The sequence below is a fragment of the Drosophila ficusphila genome, unplaced genomic scaffold (assembly GCF_018152265.1).
Source record: "Drosophila ficusphila isolate 14025-0441.05 unplaced genomic scaffold, ASM1815226v1 contig_412, whole genome shotgun sequence".
Lineage (NCBI taxonomy): Eukaryota > Metazoa > Arthropoda > Insecta > Diptera > Drosophilidae > Drosophila > Drosophila ficusphila.
The window spans coordinates 410,412-428,019 of record NW_025064326.1 but is presented as its reverse complement, the minus strand read 5'-3'; the positions used below and the strand labels follow the sequence as shown (position 1 = coordinate 428,019).

Genomic DNA, 17,608 nt, shown 5'->3' with positions numbered 1-17,608 from the left:
TTCGCCAGCAGGAAGGCTGCTGATTTAAGCAACTATTAGTTGCTTAATCACGGGTCGTTTTTAAATGATTTTATTAAGTTAAAAAATTAGGATGTTCGGAAATAGTTAAAATTAAGATAAATGCATTTTTTAAAGCAAGAAAATGATTTATTAATTAGAAATCCACTTTGTGAAATCCAATTCTGGTTCCATCAGTGTAGTAGCTTGGATATAGAACAGAAAGACGGATACTCCCTGCCAGGGTGTTGAAAATCGATTTGCTTTCGGGAGGTATGCCATCATCATGCGATGCTTGCACTTAACCTGGAATGTCTATGGCTTCCGCCTCCAGACCCGCGACCCAGAATTCACATTGCTAATGCAATGCTTGTTTCAGTTTTGTGTATTTCATCAGCGCGTTGAGACCGGAGAACGCACAATCCACCATGAAGTTCCCCAGCCTGATGATCCTGTGCGGCTCCATGCTGGCCATCGCGAATGGCCTGAGCTTCACGGTCACGTCGCGGATCTACATGGACGTGAAGCACAACAAGAAGCCGGTGGGCAGGATCACCTTCGGGCTGTTCGGGAAGCTGGCCCCCAAGACGGTGGCCAACTTCCGGCACATCTGCCTGCGCGGCATCAACGGAACCAGCTACGTGGGCTCGCGGTTCCACCGCGTGGTGGACCGCTTCCTCGTCCAGGGCGGGGACATCCTCAACGGCGACGGCACCGGCTCCATCAGCATCTACGGGGAGTACTTCCCCGACGAGGACAAGGCCCTCGCCGTCGAGCACAACCGGCCCGGCTACTTGGGCATGGCCAACCGGGGGCCGGACTCCAATGGCTGCCAGTTCTACGTGACCACCGTGGGCGCCAAGTGGCTGGACGGGAAGCACACTGTCTTCGGGAAGGTGCTGGAGGGAATGGACACCATCTACGCCATCGAGGATGTGAGTATGCCTTTGTTTTTAAGTCAGCAAAGGAAAATTCCTGACAGAAATCTTAAACTAGATTTTTTATTTTTTATGAAATTGTCAAAGTTATTAGTGAACCACATTCAGTTAATAAAAATATTCTTTATAAATGTTTAAATGTAATAAGTCTTATATTAAATATGAACATATTTTATCAATATTTAGTTAGAGGTTTTATACCCTTTCTTGGTTAAACAAATCACTGACGACTGACATCCCATTTTCCACTTGCAGGTCAAAACGGACACGGATGACTTCCCAGTGGAGCCAGTGGTGATCTCCAACTGCGGCGAGATCCCCACGGAGCAGTTCGAGTTCTACCCGGACGACTTCAACATCCTCGGGTGGATTAAGGCGGCCGGGCTGCCGGTGACCAGTTCCTTCTGCGTGCTGCTCATCTTCCACTACTTCTTCCGCCAGCTCAACATGTACTGCTGAGACGCCCCTCTCTCAAAGTAAACGCTTTATTACTGCACATAGGACTAAGGAGCCCCACTCCCAACCCACACCAAACACAAACACACCCACAATAAACGCGTATAAATTTCAAGACATCCTAGGACACGAAGACGCCCTTGAGCAAAACGGGAAGAGTAGGCCCCATGTGAAGCTGTGGGAAGAGAAGTCGAGCTCAGGGATTGGTCGAACACATAATACTCCAGTGTTGCTCACATCGATGTAGAGGTAGTCCTCCAGAAGCTGGTCCTTCTCGTAGAAGCGGGACTCGGGCTTGAAGAGCCCCACCATGGTCACGTCCACGCCGGAGTAGTTGGACAGGCAGCCCGAGAAGACCTTGGCCAGGGTGAAGTGGTGCTTGTGGTCCGGGTAGACGGACGGGTTCAGGCTGTTGTAGTACTCCTCGACGAGGCGGCGGTCCTTGGGCGTCAGGTCCCGCTGGTGCTTGACCATCCTGTCCAGGTCGAAGGAGTGCGCGTGCTTCACCTTGGGGTCCCGGTCCGCGTCCAGCAGCCGCTCGAGCATGTTCCTGTACTTGTCCTTGAAGAACTCCAGCGCCGTGCACTTTTCCGCCCAGAAGGCAAACTTTTTGTCGTTGCTAAGGGAAGAAAAATACAATAAAATGGAAAATCGCGTTATTATTATTAGTAATTTTAGTTGAATACTTCATTTGGATGTTATTATAATACTTTTGTAATCTTATAATGTAATCTTATAATGTTGGATACTTAATTTGCTTATCGAACAATTTAAAGAAGTAACTAAGAAAACAAAAACAAATATTAAGTTGAATCGCGTTTATAAAATAATATTAATAATTTTTTGTTGAATACCTTATTTGGATCTTATTATAATACTTTTATAATCTTATATTATAATATTGGATACTTAATTTACTTATAGAACAGTTTAAAGAAGTAACTAAGAAAATAAAAAACAAATATTAAGTTAGATGTGTAATTACGTGCTTTGAAATACTTAAAATAAAAAAAAACTGCTTCGTAATTACGTGATAATAATTAATTTTGGTACTGACTAGCATTAATTACTTACTGCCTGCCCTCGGCGACCCTGAAGTCCACGTAGAGGCCCGGAACCCTGACAGCCGTGCGGGCGGCGGCGATGAGCTTGCCGGGTCCGAAGAAGTGCAGCTTGATCTGGAAGCGGCGCACGGTGTTCCGGTGGAGGGGACCCAGGTCCAGGACGAAGCCGTGCTGCTCGCAGGGAAGGGGCTGTACGGTGAAGTGCTTGACCCTCGCCGGCGACCAGAGGCCCGGCGCCTGGTGCATCTTCTGGTGGGTCAGGTAGACTTGCTGGTGCAGCGCGTACAGCTCGGGCTTCAGGCGGAGGCGAAGCAGGTAGCGCTCCGCCAGGATCAGCTGCCGCAGGACGGTGGCGTGGGGCAGCTCCTGGTTGTTGTTCACCATCACGTAGGTGTGCACCATGCGGAAGAGCTGCAGGTCGTGCAGGTCCTTCCTCTCGGAGCTCATCTCCTCCTCGCTGGCGGAGAGCAGGGAGAAGTCCTCGGTGACGGACGCCTTGTCCTCCGCCTGGCCCTCCTCCTCCCCCGGCCCGCCCTTCGGTTCCTCGTCCACCTCGGTGAGGGAGCGGAAGATGTCGTAGTAGTAGATCCTCTGCAGCAGGCGGTACTCCTCCTCCACCTCCAGGGGGTCCATCGGAACCCTCGGGAGCGGCGAGCTCATGTCCAGCATGGGCATCACGCCCTGTCCGCGGAGGCAGAAGTAGTTGGAGTCGCTGTTGTTGATCATGGCCCCGAACGAGTGGCGGAAGCTCTCGCTGAACCCGAGGATTCCCTTCACGCGGATCTGCTCCGCTCCGGCGGATCCCGGCTCCAGGTGCAGGATGTCGCTGGTCAGCATCTTGCAGAAGCCGTCCACCAGCCGCTTCTCCTTCGCCTCCTCCTTGGGCGCCTTCGGAGGCGGTCTCTTCACCTCGACGACCACCAGCTCGAGCGGGTACTGGGTCAGGTTGGAAACACGCACCACCGCATCGAACGATTCGTACCACGGCTGGAATGGAACCGCTTTAATATCTTACTTGGAAATTGAAACACTTATGTAACCCCTCCAAACATTGAAATTAAATTACGTGGGTAATATGTACGGGAGTTACCTTTGTGCAAATACCCACCTTGACTCCCAGGTAGATGCTGTCCTTGTGGAACCTGATCTTCTGAGGGAGGTTCACCAGGGTCACGGTGAACCGCTGGCTCTTCCCGCCCAGCAAGGCCAGCTCGAACACGGCGCGCATCTCGTGGCCGCGGCGGATGTGGGGCAGGTGCAGCTGGCACTCCAGGTCCGTGTCCACGGTGCCCCGCTTCTCGTAGAAGTAGATGTGCCGGCTGGCCAGGCAGTCCTCGGTGGAGGGCTCCGACCAGCGGTCGCTCGAGTCGATGTGCAGGCGGTTGAGGATGTCCGCGATGGTCTCCCGCACGACGCTTGAGGAGCTCTGGTCCCGCTCCGGCTGCTCGGCCGGGGGATCCTTGGGCGGGAAGAGCAGGGGCCGGTGTCGCAGGTCCAGCTCGTTGATGACCTGCTCGAGGATCTCCAGCACCAGGTCGCCGTTCTCCTCGAAGCGGCGGAACTGGCAGCGGCACGCCTGGTAGCGCCTCGTCATGTTCGGCTCCTCCTCGCAGCTGAAGTCGTACTCGAGCATGCGCAGGATCTCGGAGAGGACATCCGCGGCAATGCCCTCCGGGTCGTCCTCGTCGCCGACGAACACCTCGCTGGTCTCCAGCCGCCGCCACTTGAACTCGGCCGGCATGCAGCCCTGGTTCACCAGGTGGATGCTGCTGTCGTACGGCTTTCCCCGGTCGAAGAGGACCAGCTCCGGCTGCAGGATCGCCACCTCGGGCACCATCACGTTCACCCTCAGGAGCAGCGACTTCATCGGTCTGCCCAGCGCCGTCACGTTGATCCTGCCCTCGATCTGGCGGCAGAAGAGCTGCTTCAGCGGGCCCCTGTTGAGGATCACGAAGATCTCCTTCCGCTCCCCGCCCGCCAGGCTGATGCGCAGCTCCTTCTCGTAGGCGTCCTCGTAGAACTCCTTGATCTTGAAGGGGCCGCTCACCTGGAGCGTCACCCGGTCGTTGATGGGCACCGAGCAGGGGTTCACCAGCAGGGGCGTCTCCTCGTAGGAGCGCTCTTTAAGAGGCTCGCACCGCTTGTAGTTGAAGTTCACCTACAAAAAAAGAGATGGTTGAGAGCAGGAGGGGAATGGGAACGGGAGGATCTCCCTGGTGGACCAACCTGCTTGGGGCTCCACAGCAGCTGGCAGTCCACGAACTCCGCGGAGGTCCTGACCCTGATGATGTGCTTGCGCTGCGGGTACTTCTGGTCGATGACCTGCACCAGGAAGTCCCCGGTGGCGAAGCCCTCCACGTACGAGCTGGCCAGGATGTTCAGCTGAGCCTCGCTGCCGGGCGTCAGGTAAATGTTCTTCGGCTCCATGTCGAAGCGGGCGGTCAGCGCGTTGGTGGTGCAGGCGGAGGAGCCGCTGGCTCCCGGTCCCAAGCTGTTCAGGCGGATGATCAGGACGCGGTAGGCGCGCCGGCCCTTGTTGATCACCCGGATGGGGAAGCGGTGCTGGTAGAGTCCCTCCTGGAACTGCTCCTTGGTGTCGGTGTACAGCAGGCCGGCGTGGAAGCCCGGGCGGATGTCGGGCTCGAAGTAGAGCGGCACCCCCTCCACCAGGAAGGTGATGGGCAGCATTATCATGTTGTCGAACTGCAAGTCGATGAACAGGGTGTTTTGGTAGAGGTCCGGGTCTGTAAACAGCGAGACTAGCGTGGTGTACATGCTCTGACCAGAGGGGGCCAGGGATCCGCCCAGCGTGCTCAGGTACTGGAACTCTATGTCTTTCTGAAGGGGACGATTGATTGGGTCGTACCCAAATGGGATGAGGTCTATGGTCTTACCAGTCGCATGCTGAGCTTGGTGTGCGTGGGTGTGTAGTTGTCGATGTAGAAGTGCACCACGGACTTCTCGTAGACCTGCAGGCGCTGGTGGACGTACATGGGCGTGACCCGAATCTCCGTGGGCAGGACATTCGCGAACAGGTGGAAGGGGAACGGTTGGTTGGCGCCCACGATCTTGACCAGACCGGACAGCCGAGTGCTGCTCAGCGATCGGAAGGTGACGGAGCACTTGGCGGTAACATCCATCCCGCCGTCGATGAAGAACTTCCAGGTGCCGTCGCGGAAGGACATATCGGTGGGCTGTTTGTGGACGGGGGAAATCGACGAGAAGGAAGAAGTGATTCGGGTCGAAGGACCAACTCAAGGGCGTTTCCATTACTTACAATTACGTCATAGTGCAGAAAGGCGCCGATGATGGAGCGGTTGGAAAAGGTCATATCGAAGCCGTAGTCTTCGCCGGCGTAGATCGTCCGGTGGGAGAGGTCTACCAAGTTGGACCACTCAATCTCGGGCACCACGCAGTTGTATTCGAACCAGAGCTTCGAGCAGAGGAACTCCGACTTGATGAGGGTCTTCATGATGGGGTGGTCGTCGCTGGACTCCAGCGAGGAATTGGCCACAGCAGGGCAGATCCGCACCGAGAGCGACCGGTGGTAATAGCCCTCCTTGTTCGGTACCAGGAGGATGGTGATGCTGCGCCCGGTGTTCGGCCGCAGGTAGATGATCTCGTTGTCGCAGAAGACCTCCCGCGGGTCGCTCGGCACCGCGTTCCAGTCCATGAAGATGTAGTTGTTGTGCTTGGTGAACACGGAGAAGTACTTGGTGTTGAGCAGCCCCGTCATCGCCTCCTGGATGACGCGGCGGTCGGTCTCCGACTTGTCGAAGATCTTCTGCTTCTTCAGGTTCGTCAACAGGAAGGCGGCCATCTGCGGAATAGGTTCTTCGAGGGGGTAGGGGTAGGGGTAAGGTATCCATCAGGATCAAAGGTAGAAGTCGTGCTCACCCATCACCTCCTCCTCGAACTCCAGGCTGTACACGGAATCGGTCATCTTGGCGGACTTCATCGACAGGATATCCGAGACGGTGTTCGTCAGCCGGACTTCCCTGGGCTCCTTCGGCTCCGTGCTCTGGAGATCCTCGTGCACCTGCTGCAGATGGCGAATGGGGTCGCGCACGGTGATGGGCAGCATCTCCGTGGAGCTGCGGATGTTGAGCACCAGAGGCGTCTCCTCGCCATCCTCGGTGGGCTTCACCTGCAGCGTGATGGGCACCGCCAGCGGGTTCATCAGCAGCATGTACCGCTTCTGGGGCACCGCGATCGGGATGCTGCCGAACTCCACCAGCTGGGGGAAGGTGCGCAGCTGCACCGGCTGCCCAGTGCCCCTGGGGAAGAGCGGGGGAAGTGAGTGGGAAGTGGGGGGACTGCTGTTCGGAGGCATAGCTACTTCAGCGTGACCTTGTAGTGGCTCCCGTTCTCCACCTTGAAGTGCAGCGTGATGGAGAACCTGCCGGGGATCAGCGAGTAGAAGGACAGGTTGAAGATGCCGCGGGTGCAGGGATCCAGCAGGAAGCCTTCCGCGGGCGAGACGCGGATGCCGACCACGTCTGGATCGGAGGAGTCCTTGTAGACGACTCTTGCAGGCACATCTTGGGGGTAATGAAAAGTTAAGAGAGATTATCAGTAGTAATTATGAGAGTAGTATTCTGTAGTGCTCCTCACCATCCACGTTGAGCACCTTGATCTGCGCGCAGTGCTCCTCACCCAGGTAGATCTTGCGGAAGTCGATGGTCTTCGGGTGGAACTCCACCTCGACGCCCCCGATGAGCCCGGCCAGCATGACGGAGTGCGACTCGACGCAGTCCTCGGCGTCGCTGAAGCAGAAGACGAGGCGCGTGCGCTGGAAGTAGGGGGCTCCAGGTCGTCGGGGAACGGGCTCTCGGCGTCGTACTTCGGGTAGAAGGCCAGCTTTATGTCCGCCGAGCTGCCGGCAAAGATCCTGCTGGGCAGCACGAACTCGAAGTGCTTCGAGGCCCTCGCGTCGCAGAGGACGTTCTGCACGCTGGCCTTCTCCTCGAAGTCGAAGAGCAGCACGCTGCGCATGCTGACGGCGTCGTCGATCAGCTTGTCGGACACCGCGGAACCGTCGTCGTCGGTGCTGGCGCTCACCTCCTTGGCGGCGGAGTCCACGCGGAAGTCCCCCGAAGCGGACACCTCGTGCTGGCTCTCGTTGCAGACGGTGACCGTGCGCACCTCCTCCTTGAGGAACTTGTTCGTGCCGAAGACCACGCTCCCGAGGCTCAGGTGCACGCCCATCGACTTGGGCGTGAACACGAACAGCACCGGCTTGGGAGGCCCTGGGGAAAGTGGGTGATCACTCGACCCTCTGGGGGGATTGGGAATACTTACACACGCCGAACTTGATGTTGAAGAAGCCCCTGTAGACGCTCAGCTTCTGTGGGTGGATGACCAGCAGCAGCCTGGCGAAGTCCCTCGGCGGCAGGACGTCCTTGTTGTTATCGTTGATCTCCAGTCCCCGGTTGGTGCTGCCAAGGATTATATGGTGATGGAACTCACTGCTTTAGGTGGAACTCACTTTCTGTAGCGCACTCGCACGTGATCCTTGGTGGGGTTGTAGATGACCATCTCGTAGTGCGTCTTGTTGCCGGGCACGCAGCTGGGGAAGGTGATGCTGTCGCTAATCGAGGGGTACTTCAGCTTGTCGAGAACTGCGGATGAGTACGGGTGTGAAAATCGATTCGGTTCGATCGGGTGTGGACAACAATAAGTTTGTGGATACCGATAATGGGCACTTGGAAAATGATGTTGGGGTGGAAGCACTCGAGCAGCACGTGGCGCCGCCGGTTGATGTCCCTTTTCGAGCTGGCCCGGATCCAGATCTTGACCTCCAGGACCTCGTCGGTGTCCAGGTAGCGGTGCAGGTCCAGTTCCGCGATCGAAATGGAGGTGTCCTCGGGACTGTCGGTGGTTACGTTGACCAGGCGTGGGAACTGCGGGGGAAGCGCAAATAAAAAGCAGTATGAACACAACGTTTGTATTGGAAATCACTAGGAAGGAGGTGTAGGAAGATGTTGGTTTCTTACCAATCCCGTGTTTTTGATGTTGAGAGTCAGGCCGTAAGTGTTGTTCACCTTAAAGCCCTTGTGGTGGATCATCATCCGCGGCGTGATGTGCAGCGAGTCCACCATGTTGGAGTACTCACTGTAATCTGCGAGGAGCGAGAAGGGGAGCAACAATAGCTACACATAAAATCATATATCTTACATTCCCTTGCGACGCAACATTGAAATTGGCGCTTCACCTTGCTGCTTCGGAAGGACGGTTTAAACATTTGAGGCGTGTTGTTAAATACATTAGGTGGATCCGCAGGTGTCCCTGTTGTGGTCGGCGCCTGTTCGGACATTCTGGCTTGTGTTGTGTTTCCTGAAATTCCAAAAAATATAATTGATTTGAATTCAAAAGCCACTGCTCACCACAGACGGTTGACGTTTTTCAACTAGGTGGCAGCACCCCGAGATACTGTTCACCACAGGCACTGCTTGAAATACTCTTCCACTTCCTTTGCCCAAGCAGTGCAAAGGACGTTTTTATTTAAAATTCTTGTTCATCTTATCCGTAAATTTAATATACTTTTGCATTGGATTGAATCTACCTCCCGTTCTCTTCCGCTTACTTGTTTTCCAAGGGTTGTTGTTTTGGCAAAGCAATTTCAATTTGGCAAAACCCAACGCAGCATGAACGCCACAAAATGTCGAACGTGTTGCAGCCTCTTCTTTTAGCATGACCTCAACCACAGTTTTATTCGCAAGCCCAAGTACACAGCGAGAAATCGAATGGTGTTTTGTGTAAAAATGTTTTAAGACTTACGCAAGTTTTTTTGTTAGCCTTTTCCCTTGAAAGCAGGGGATATTTTACTGAGTTGTTAACAGAATTTCCATTTGCAAGAACGTATAAAAGAGAAAAGCTGGTTTTATTTCTCGCTGTGCAAAACCGAAGCAATCCCAACCGCAAAAGCTGCCGATACACAACAAAGTCCGGCTGCTTGCCTTATTTATTTGCTGCTCCCGACTCCCGAATGCCGAATTCTGCACTTGGCAAAAGGACATTTCGTCCTTTTGTGCAAAATTAATGATATGGGCCAGGAGGAGTGACAGGCGGAGGCTCGGACTGCGGTTGCCGCCGTCCTATTGCCGTTTTTATTGTCAACGGGCCCTAGAAACTTGAGATAAAAATTTGCCGGAAAGCCAGGCGACCACAAAACCGTACAAAGAAAATTGAAAGAAGGTCCTGTGGCATGTGGAATTTGCATGTGTGCTCCTGCATCCTCTTTCGGCCATTGTTTGCCGGGCCAGCCCACTTTTGTTATCGCCGGCAAAGCGCTTATAAATCACTGCACTTCACATGCAAGGACCTCGAGCCACGGACCTCGGACCACGGACATTGGACATTGGACCCGGACACTCAGATAAAACACGACCGAATGGATGGCCGAAAATTGCAGCATCCTTCGATGGAGTGGCAGGCAGGCAGGCAGTCCGCATCTCATTCCGGGGAGCAGTTACTTTGATGGAAAACAATTGCCAGAACTCACTGGCAGGACATCGCTCTCATCATGCTCGAATTGGCGCCTTTATTGGGTACAAATTGGATGCCATAATGATGACAAAGAACCGCCAACGCAGCTTTAAGTGCTCCCCTTCGTAGATGGCATTTTTATGACATCCAATCCGAGGTCTGCGACTGATTGCTCCACTGCACCCCGCTGACCAAGGACGAAGGATAGGACCTCAACCTCAACATCAAGTTCGGGGTTCGGGGTTCCGGTCGTGGAAAAAGGGTTTTTATTTGTCCGGCTTATGTGCTCCTTACGACTGCAAAGTGGCAATTCTTTAACAATTTATGTTGCCAAACCAAAGTCGAGTGTGTGCCACTGCCGCTGAAAGTGGCAAATGGAATTGAGGGTTGTCAAGGGGCAAAGGGGAGGAGCGAAATCGGGAGACAGAGGGAAGAGGAGAGGGGGAGGGGGCCCTTGCCGAGGGCTGCAACAGCTGACGCCACTCCCCCAAATCCCCATCCGCCGCCCTTCTGACGCTTTTTATTTTGTTGGTCCGTCGGCGGCTGTGAAATTTTCGTGAATTTATGAGCACTTGAGAGCAGGCGCCATCGCCAAAGGCAGCCCCTCCACCACCTCCCCCTCTCCCTCCGTCCCCCCTCTTTCCACCCCCTCTTCCCAGTCTCGCAGGGCGACTTTGTTGGCCTAATATAAATTTCAACTCGAACAACAACAGCTGCACTGGAATAAAAAGTGGACAAAGCAGACTTCTTAAAAGGGCGGTGCATTATATCTACAAATTGTTGGAAAAAAATTCAAAAATTATTTTTATAACCTCCTCTGTTTATCAATGTATAATCCCTTTTGCAACCTTTTTTTCCAGTGTATTGAATGGCTAAAAACTGGCGGCGGGGATTGTAAGCCTGGGCAACATTTTAATGCGCCACGCGGTATTTTTTGGGTTTTTTTCTCCCGATTCCCCATTCCGCAGTGGCAGCCAAATGTGGAGAGGGGGCAATAAAATGGTCGCCGAATGTTATGAAAGGATTGCGGCCAAGTGCGAGGGCCGTAAATCGTAGGCCAGCAGCCCTTATAAAAATTAGTTTACGTGGCACATAATTTTGCATTAATTCCGCTTTGGAATGGCCCTCAAGGAGGAGCGTGCGGCCAGAGATTCGAGGACGGCTTGCCAAGAAGCACTTTGCCACATTTTAAAGTGTCTGTCACATAAAATGCTCACTGGGGGCAGAGCAACAGAATGCAACAAAATATTTTGCTATGCTGCACACAGAAAAAACAGAGAGCGAGCGGCAAACAAAAACAGAAGCAGAAACAGGGGCAAAACAAATGCTTATAAAATGATAAGTTGCTGCTGGACGAGGACGTGGAGTCGAGTGAAGTGCAGGGGCGGCAAGGACGAGCATCGCAGCACATCCTCGGGACGAAGTGGGCGAGAAGTGGAAAGGACCTGCCATCGAAGATGTGTTGCGGAAATATTTTGTGTGAAATTATTGCGGCCAGAGCAGAGAAGAGACGGGAATGGGAAAGAGACTGGAATGGGTTCTCTGAGCGGAGGATACCCTAAGCTAAACACAAAACTGAAAGTTTATAGCTATACGGCTAAATCAATTTGAAAGTATTCCTGCTCGGCATCTTTAAGACCTAAACTAAAGCTGAACACAAGAAAAACAACTGTGTGTTTCTGACTTTATGAGTAACTCCGGAAAATAAGTAAACAAGGAACTCAGGTATCCCGGCTTTGACTGGAGTGACCGATGGCCACAGCTCGTTTAGAAACCAATTTGCATGGCTCATCGCTGCGAGGGAGCGGTGGCGGATGCGCAATATTTGTGACAAGGCCCGACGCCACCTAGCGGACAACCGCTGCAGCAGCTAATTAGTGTGACAAATTGCTTAGTCAGAAAAGAGAGGGGCGGGCCACCGCATCCACACCGCAGCCGCATCCCTGGTGGCCACGTCCTGCTCTGTCTGCCGGGCCAGGGCAGAATGAAAACTCATTAAAAATTTACAATTGATTGACTGCACAGTGTTCGACTGGCTGTCGTCCGAAATTGTGACAACACTCGTTCGTTTTGGGCTTGTGGCCCTGGCTAAATGGCGCACACGCATCGCATCCAATTGCATATGCTCGCCCCTTCAACTGGAGCAATTTATGCTAATGCTCGTTAGTGAAATCAAACAGCAACAGAGCAACAATTGTGTAAACAACAGGGCCGTAAACCAAACCGAGTGCTACGTGCGAGGGCAGCTGCAACTGGCGATGCCACTGCCGCTGCAACTGCAACTGCAACTGCATCTGTCGGTTGCACAAAATATTGACGCATATATTGGCAGTGACAATTAATCTGCTAATTGCCAATTTAAGCACGTAAACCAAACACAGGCGGCGGCGTCGACATGACCAGGGCGTGGCTGCCGCATTGTCGGTGACAGATAGAGAGGTGCACAGCGAAAAACAAGGGGTCACTTATGCTTTCACTCCGAATTGAATCGCAATAGTTACTTACCTCTGTTACCTTCTCTTTGCTGCACCTTTCTGCGATAAAGAGAGGTGAGTGTTTTGTTTAGGTGACATTCAGCCCTAGAATTTCCGCCCAGTGTGCGGATAGGTAATAGGAACAGCCAATGGTCCGTATCGAGGTCGTCGCTTATGGGCTGCCAGGCCATTGGGAACCAAGGAGGACGGGGCTGCGGACTGCATCTGCAAGTGAATTTGATTTGCCGTCTGATTTATGCGTGCGACGCTCGAGTACTTTTGCGTAATTCGAGCTAATGAAAGTCAACAGAGGCGCATGCTGCAGGATACAGGATACAGGATGCAGGAGGCAGGACGTCGAAGGGGCAGACCCTGGAGCTGCGGGGCGGGCCACAAGTGCGTATGAATAATCAGGGCTTAAAGCGAGCTCGTAAATAAATTAGTTTTGCTGTTGACACGACAAATTGATGGGAAGGAGAGGCCTCCGGAGGAAAAGGAAAATGAGGAGGAGGAGGGAAGTGCCAGCGACTCCGGAAGCCGGTAGTCGGTAGCCGGAGTCCGGGATCTGGAGTCCGTAACACGCCGCTCCGGATGCAGCACAATGGCGATCTAATGAGCACGCACCGCTTCTGCGTTTGAGTTCTTGGGCTCGGAATTTATTTCGTTTTTTCCAGCAGCAGCTTCTTGCAAAACTTTCGCTTAGTTTGTCGGCATCGCCATGCCCACCGAGTAGAGGGTAAGGGGATGAGGGGGTTTGAGGCGTGTCTCTCGACCCTGTCAACTAAATGCGCTCCATTGTTGGCAGCAGGACGACTGCCTTTCGTCCTTCCACGACGATTGTGTCGCAGCTCATTAAATCCAAGGCAAGACAGCAAAAGGCAAGCCACAAAAATCCCTTTGCACTCTCACAAAGAGCTTCATTCGGGCCGTCGTCCCGGCCACATTCAAAATGCCATTAAAAGCATACTAAAATTAATTTGTAGCAATTAGTTGCAAATTGCTAGAAACCGAGGCGGTCAGAAGCAAAGGATAAGAGCAGGCGCTTCTGTCCGGAGAAATGGCTCAGCGTTTTTATGTGCCTCTGCCCATTTGCCATTTAGAGAGCTGTCTTCGGCCATGCCGAGCAAAATCATAAAAACCCACTGCCAATTGCCCTCGCTCCCCCTTTCGCCGCGTGGCCAGAGTAGTGGAGCATAAATAAATTCTGTGTTATTTTTGGCAATTATTTCCACATTCTACTATGTCTCCTCCTCGGCGAGAGAGTTTGTGTGTCTCCGCTGTCGAACTCATTTGTAATTTGCAGATAGTTGGCCCGAGAATGGCTGTTTGCTTTCTGAGAACTGATTGGGGATATCAGGCAGACATGTTGCTTTAATGCTTTAGTAAGTAAGGAAGAGTTCACTAAAAGTATTGCCAGGAATAACCAGTTATGTGCTTCACTGATTCACATTGGCGTTTTAATTTTAGTGCATAGGTATTGGGTACTTTTCATTCGAGCACAGCCAAGAAATTAATTTCCGTTTATAGACGTTGTTGTTACTGTGACGCCTTTAATTAGCCTCCACCTCCGAGCTTCGATTCCCAGAACCCCAAATCCAACTGGGATTCTCAGCCAGCGATAGACATCTCGGTGCCGGCATTTGTCTTGGCAGGCTACGATAGCGGGGGTTCACTGTGGAAGGGGAGATCCGCATGACACATGTTGTCAGCAGGCTCATCTTTCTTTCTACACATGAAACAATTAGTGCAGTCGCCTTAATGATTTTTTACTCCCTTAAATTTGGTAGCCTTGTGTCTGAATATGTTATTTTGTGAAATTCAATCCATATCAAATTAATTTTCTGTATGTGTACTCTCGAGAGCCCCAACTATTCGCTCCGCTAATTGGAAAGTGTCACAATTTATTTTATTTTTTTGTTTAATTGGATTCTGCTGAACGGAAAGTTTACCTCCGTGGGAGGGGATCGGTCGCCTAGGTACGATGCATGATAATTTTCTTAATTTGCGCGCCTTGATGAGCAGGAAAAGCGGAAAGCCGGGGAAACCGAAACAGGGGAACGGGACAAGTTGCTAGTGAGAGAAGGAAACTTTTTCCATTTTGCTGATGGCATGTGTACGTGTAAAAGTTTTGCCCGCAGCTGGCGGAAAAGCGGGGGAGGGCTCTTCAAAGGTGCAAATAAAGTAAATTATTAGATTCTTCTTCTGCTGCTTGTGGATTTCCGCTTCAGTTACGGCCGCTGCTCTCGCATAAAATCTACTTGACAAACTTGCTCGTGATAGTTGGCAACCCTGCCCTCACACCCCCTCCCCCTCACACACACACATTGACAAATTAAGGACTTCCGCAGGGGGCGACATGTAATTGCTATTAGTTATTCCTCAGACAAGTTTAATGAGAGTGGAGAGCGTGTAATGGCAGTTGGATGTAAAGCCATCTGTTTAGCGAACATATTTTAGTGCAGAAAGAACACCTCCTGCTTTGAATTTAAGGAGGGATCCTTCTTTTTTGCATGAAAAATCCTCAGCTCTGAGTTTCGGTATTTTTGGCGATACACCCACAACTTCCCTAATGAACGGACGGTTAAAATCGTGCGGTTTCTCTCCATATGGATTTGGCATCAAAGACGGCTTTGGTATAATTTCCCAGGCATATAAATAAATCACGTTGTCTGCCAGATAAAAAGCTTTATTGGCTTCATTATGGCAACGGCATTCCGTTCGGGCTTAATGAGAAATATGCTGCACGGCGTTGCGTATACGCCGCATAGGCGGTCGCCGCTTGTTGCTGCGTGTCCTTCGTCTTGCTTCTTCGAGGGGTGCGCATAATAAATTTTCATTTTAATGACTTAACGCATAAAAACAACAACAACCATCCTGGGAGGGAGACGAGGAGTGCAGGGCGTTACAGGTGCTGTTGTTCGCCCTTGTTTCTGGCTTTTACAACCATTTTTTGAGCTCAGCGTTTTCCGTTGTTTTCGCTCTGACGTTCGTTACATTCTTCTCAGCTTCATTTGTTACGCATTTCCCCCCGATTTCCCCCATCGAATTTCCACCGCTTTGGACCCGAGAGGCGTCGCATAAATGTGTTGGCAAAACATTTTAATGATGACGTGCTAAAGGGAACTGGGATCTGGGATCTGGAACCTGGGATCCGAGATGTGCCCACGCGTCTCCTGGCTCTCCACTCAGCGACGCCTGCGAGCAAAAAGTTAATTAGAAATTATGCTCGAGCCGTGTGCTCCGAGGACAAGTAGTCGTGTAATGGCGAACACACAACACCTTTGGGTCTTCGCAATGGGGCTTAAAAATCATACAAACACACGACGGCCATAAACCTCGACGGCATGAGCATAAACCTAATGAATGCCACTTTTGATGTGTGTGCGCAGCAGAAGGAGCGTGACAAGGCTTAAAGCCAAGGACAGTCCAGATTTGGTGGAGATGTTTGATTCTCCCACATGAAAGTGTATCCAAGCATAAAAAGTTTATGCAACTAAAAGAAAACATTTATTTTTCAAACAATTTTCACCTTTTAGAAATGGAAAGAACCATCAAAAATATAACAAAATCATCGGAATACTAAGGTTATGTCAAATGAAGAATTTCACATTTTCGCAGTCAATTTTCTTTTATGTGCTTTTGTCGCACTCATTTCACTCTCGCAAAAAATTGTTGTGTTCTGTTGTTTTTATAGGGCAAAACATATTTTTCGTTTATGGCTTTGCATACTTTGAGTTTGTGTTTTCGTTTGTCAGGGTTGCCGAATTTTCTGTCTTTGGGGGCTGACTCTATTTAGAAAGAAACTCAAGGTGAGTCTTTAAATGTTTGTCAATTCCATAAAATAATTATTCATTTATGCGTGGATGATTACCATCTTCTGTGTGATTTTCTCCATAAATTCCACGTTTATTTTATCCTGAAGCACACACTTGCCTGGCAACCCTGGCTAGGTGAGGGCGAGAGTGGTGCCTGTATTTTTAATACATTTTCGCTTCAGCGTTTCCACAATAACAGAGAGGAGCCGAGTCGAGAAATTACCATGCCGCTTATCAACACACTCACATCGGCTGTGGCAGTGGCATCGTTTTGCCCGATGGCTCTTTGGGGAGCAACTATGCAGCGCGTTCGCAGTGACAGTGACTAATAAAAGCACACTCACACGCTGGCAGCGGATCCGGCGTTCCCACAAAGCAATATAATAGTCAAGCCCTCCCCCTCTGGTAATATACAATATTTTCCGCTTTCTTTTGCACCGTTTTCATTTGTTACTAAAATCATAAACAAATGTTGGTGCGGAGTTGCCCGCTATCTCGCATGTGGCATAAAAACTGGCGCACACACATACTGCGAGAGCAAATAAACTGCTCATAAAGTAAAAAATTGCAAAAAATAACAACAGGATGGGGAGGCAGGGGTAACCAAATGAAACGAATACAAGTTTAAGCTTTCTTGCTAAACGATTCGACAAAGAGCTACCTGCTATCCATCTGGTTATTAGTGGTCCATAAAATAAGTAAAAAAGATATATTTTCAAAGATGTACCCAGTTTAACACGAACTAAATTTATTGAAAATGAATTTCATCTACTAATCACTAGTTCAAATTTGGCATACCCTTCGGGGAGTCGAGAAGTACCCATTATTCAAATGGCAAGAGCCGCTGAATCTGTGGGTTTCGAGAGGTTTTCCGGCGGAGGAGCGGCGAGGGGGTAGCGACTTAATCTCCATCTAAACGCAATGGAGTCGTAATAACAGCGGAAAACAAATAGAAAGCACAGACCTTCGAGGCAGACAGGATATCTGCGAATACATATGCACGATCTGCGTGTCCGTGTGCTCATATGGTCGCATTTATAGTTCACTTTTTTCACTTCTCTTCTTCTGGGAAAGCAGGAAGCGTAGGAAAAATGGCAATTTTGTTTGCCTTTTTTCACTTTGCTCATTTTTCTTTTATTTCCAATGTTGACTGACTCACTCGCTTTTGCGTCGTTACAAGCTCCGTTTTCTTTTCTTTTTCCGGGGATGAGTGTTCGTGTGTGTGTGCTGCTGATTAGCCCACTTGGGTGCCATTGGAGTGCTTCATTTGATCCTTGGCCGCAGTTCTAGTCGACCTCCACCTCCCCCCAGCCATGTCCTCCCTTGTCCTGTCCACGACCATGTCCTTGTGCCACCAACATTGTACACACACGTGT

At 51.1% G+C, this 17,608-nt stretch overlaps 2 protein-coding genes across 2 annotated transcripts; one reads left to right on the top strand and one right to left on the bottom strand.

Moving 5' to 3' along the window:
• Positions 1–340: 340 nt before the first annotated feature.
• LOC108091489 (peptidyl-prolyl cis-trans isomerase, rhodopsin-specific isozyme) lies at positions 341–1,506 on the top strand. Its single transcript, XM_017190712.2, has 2 exons — positions 341–932; positions 1,191–1,506. Exons 1-2 carry the CDS (start codon positions 426–428, stop codon positions 1,392–1,394), a joined length of 711 nt encoding a protein of 236 aa, XP_017046201.1. The 5' UTR covers positions 341–425; the 3' UTR covers positions 1,395–1,506.
• LOC108091485 lies at positions 1,407–8,822 on the bottom strand. The gene is given in 16 exon segments (XM_017190706.2): positions 1,407–1,566; positions 1,629–2,010; positions 2,466–3,442; positions 3,564–4,613; positions 4,682–5,293; positions 5,350–5,649; positions 5,733–6,289; positions 6,353–6,732; positions 6,795–6,996; positions 7,070–7,261; positions 7,264–7,704; positions 7,757–7,893; positions 7,944–8,076; positions 8,148–8,358; positions 8,452–8,576; positions 8,633–8,822. Coding segments are annotated over 16 exon segments (5,892 nt in total). The 5' UTR covers positions 8,772–8,822; the 3' UTR covers positions 1,407–1,512.
• Positions 8,823–17,608: the final 8,786 nt, after the last annotated feature.

Bases quoted from the DNA above. Each gene is read 5' to 3' on its own strand.
- LOC108091489 (XM_017190712.2), top strand. From the start codon at position 426: ATGAAGTTCCCCAGCCTGATGATCCTGTGCGGCTCCATGCTGGCCATC. The intron at 933-1,190 runs GTGAGTATGCCT...TTCCACTTGCAG, and splicing joins CCATCTACGCCATCGAGGAT to GTCAAAACGGACACGGATGA.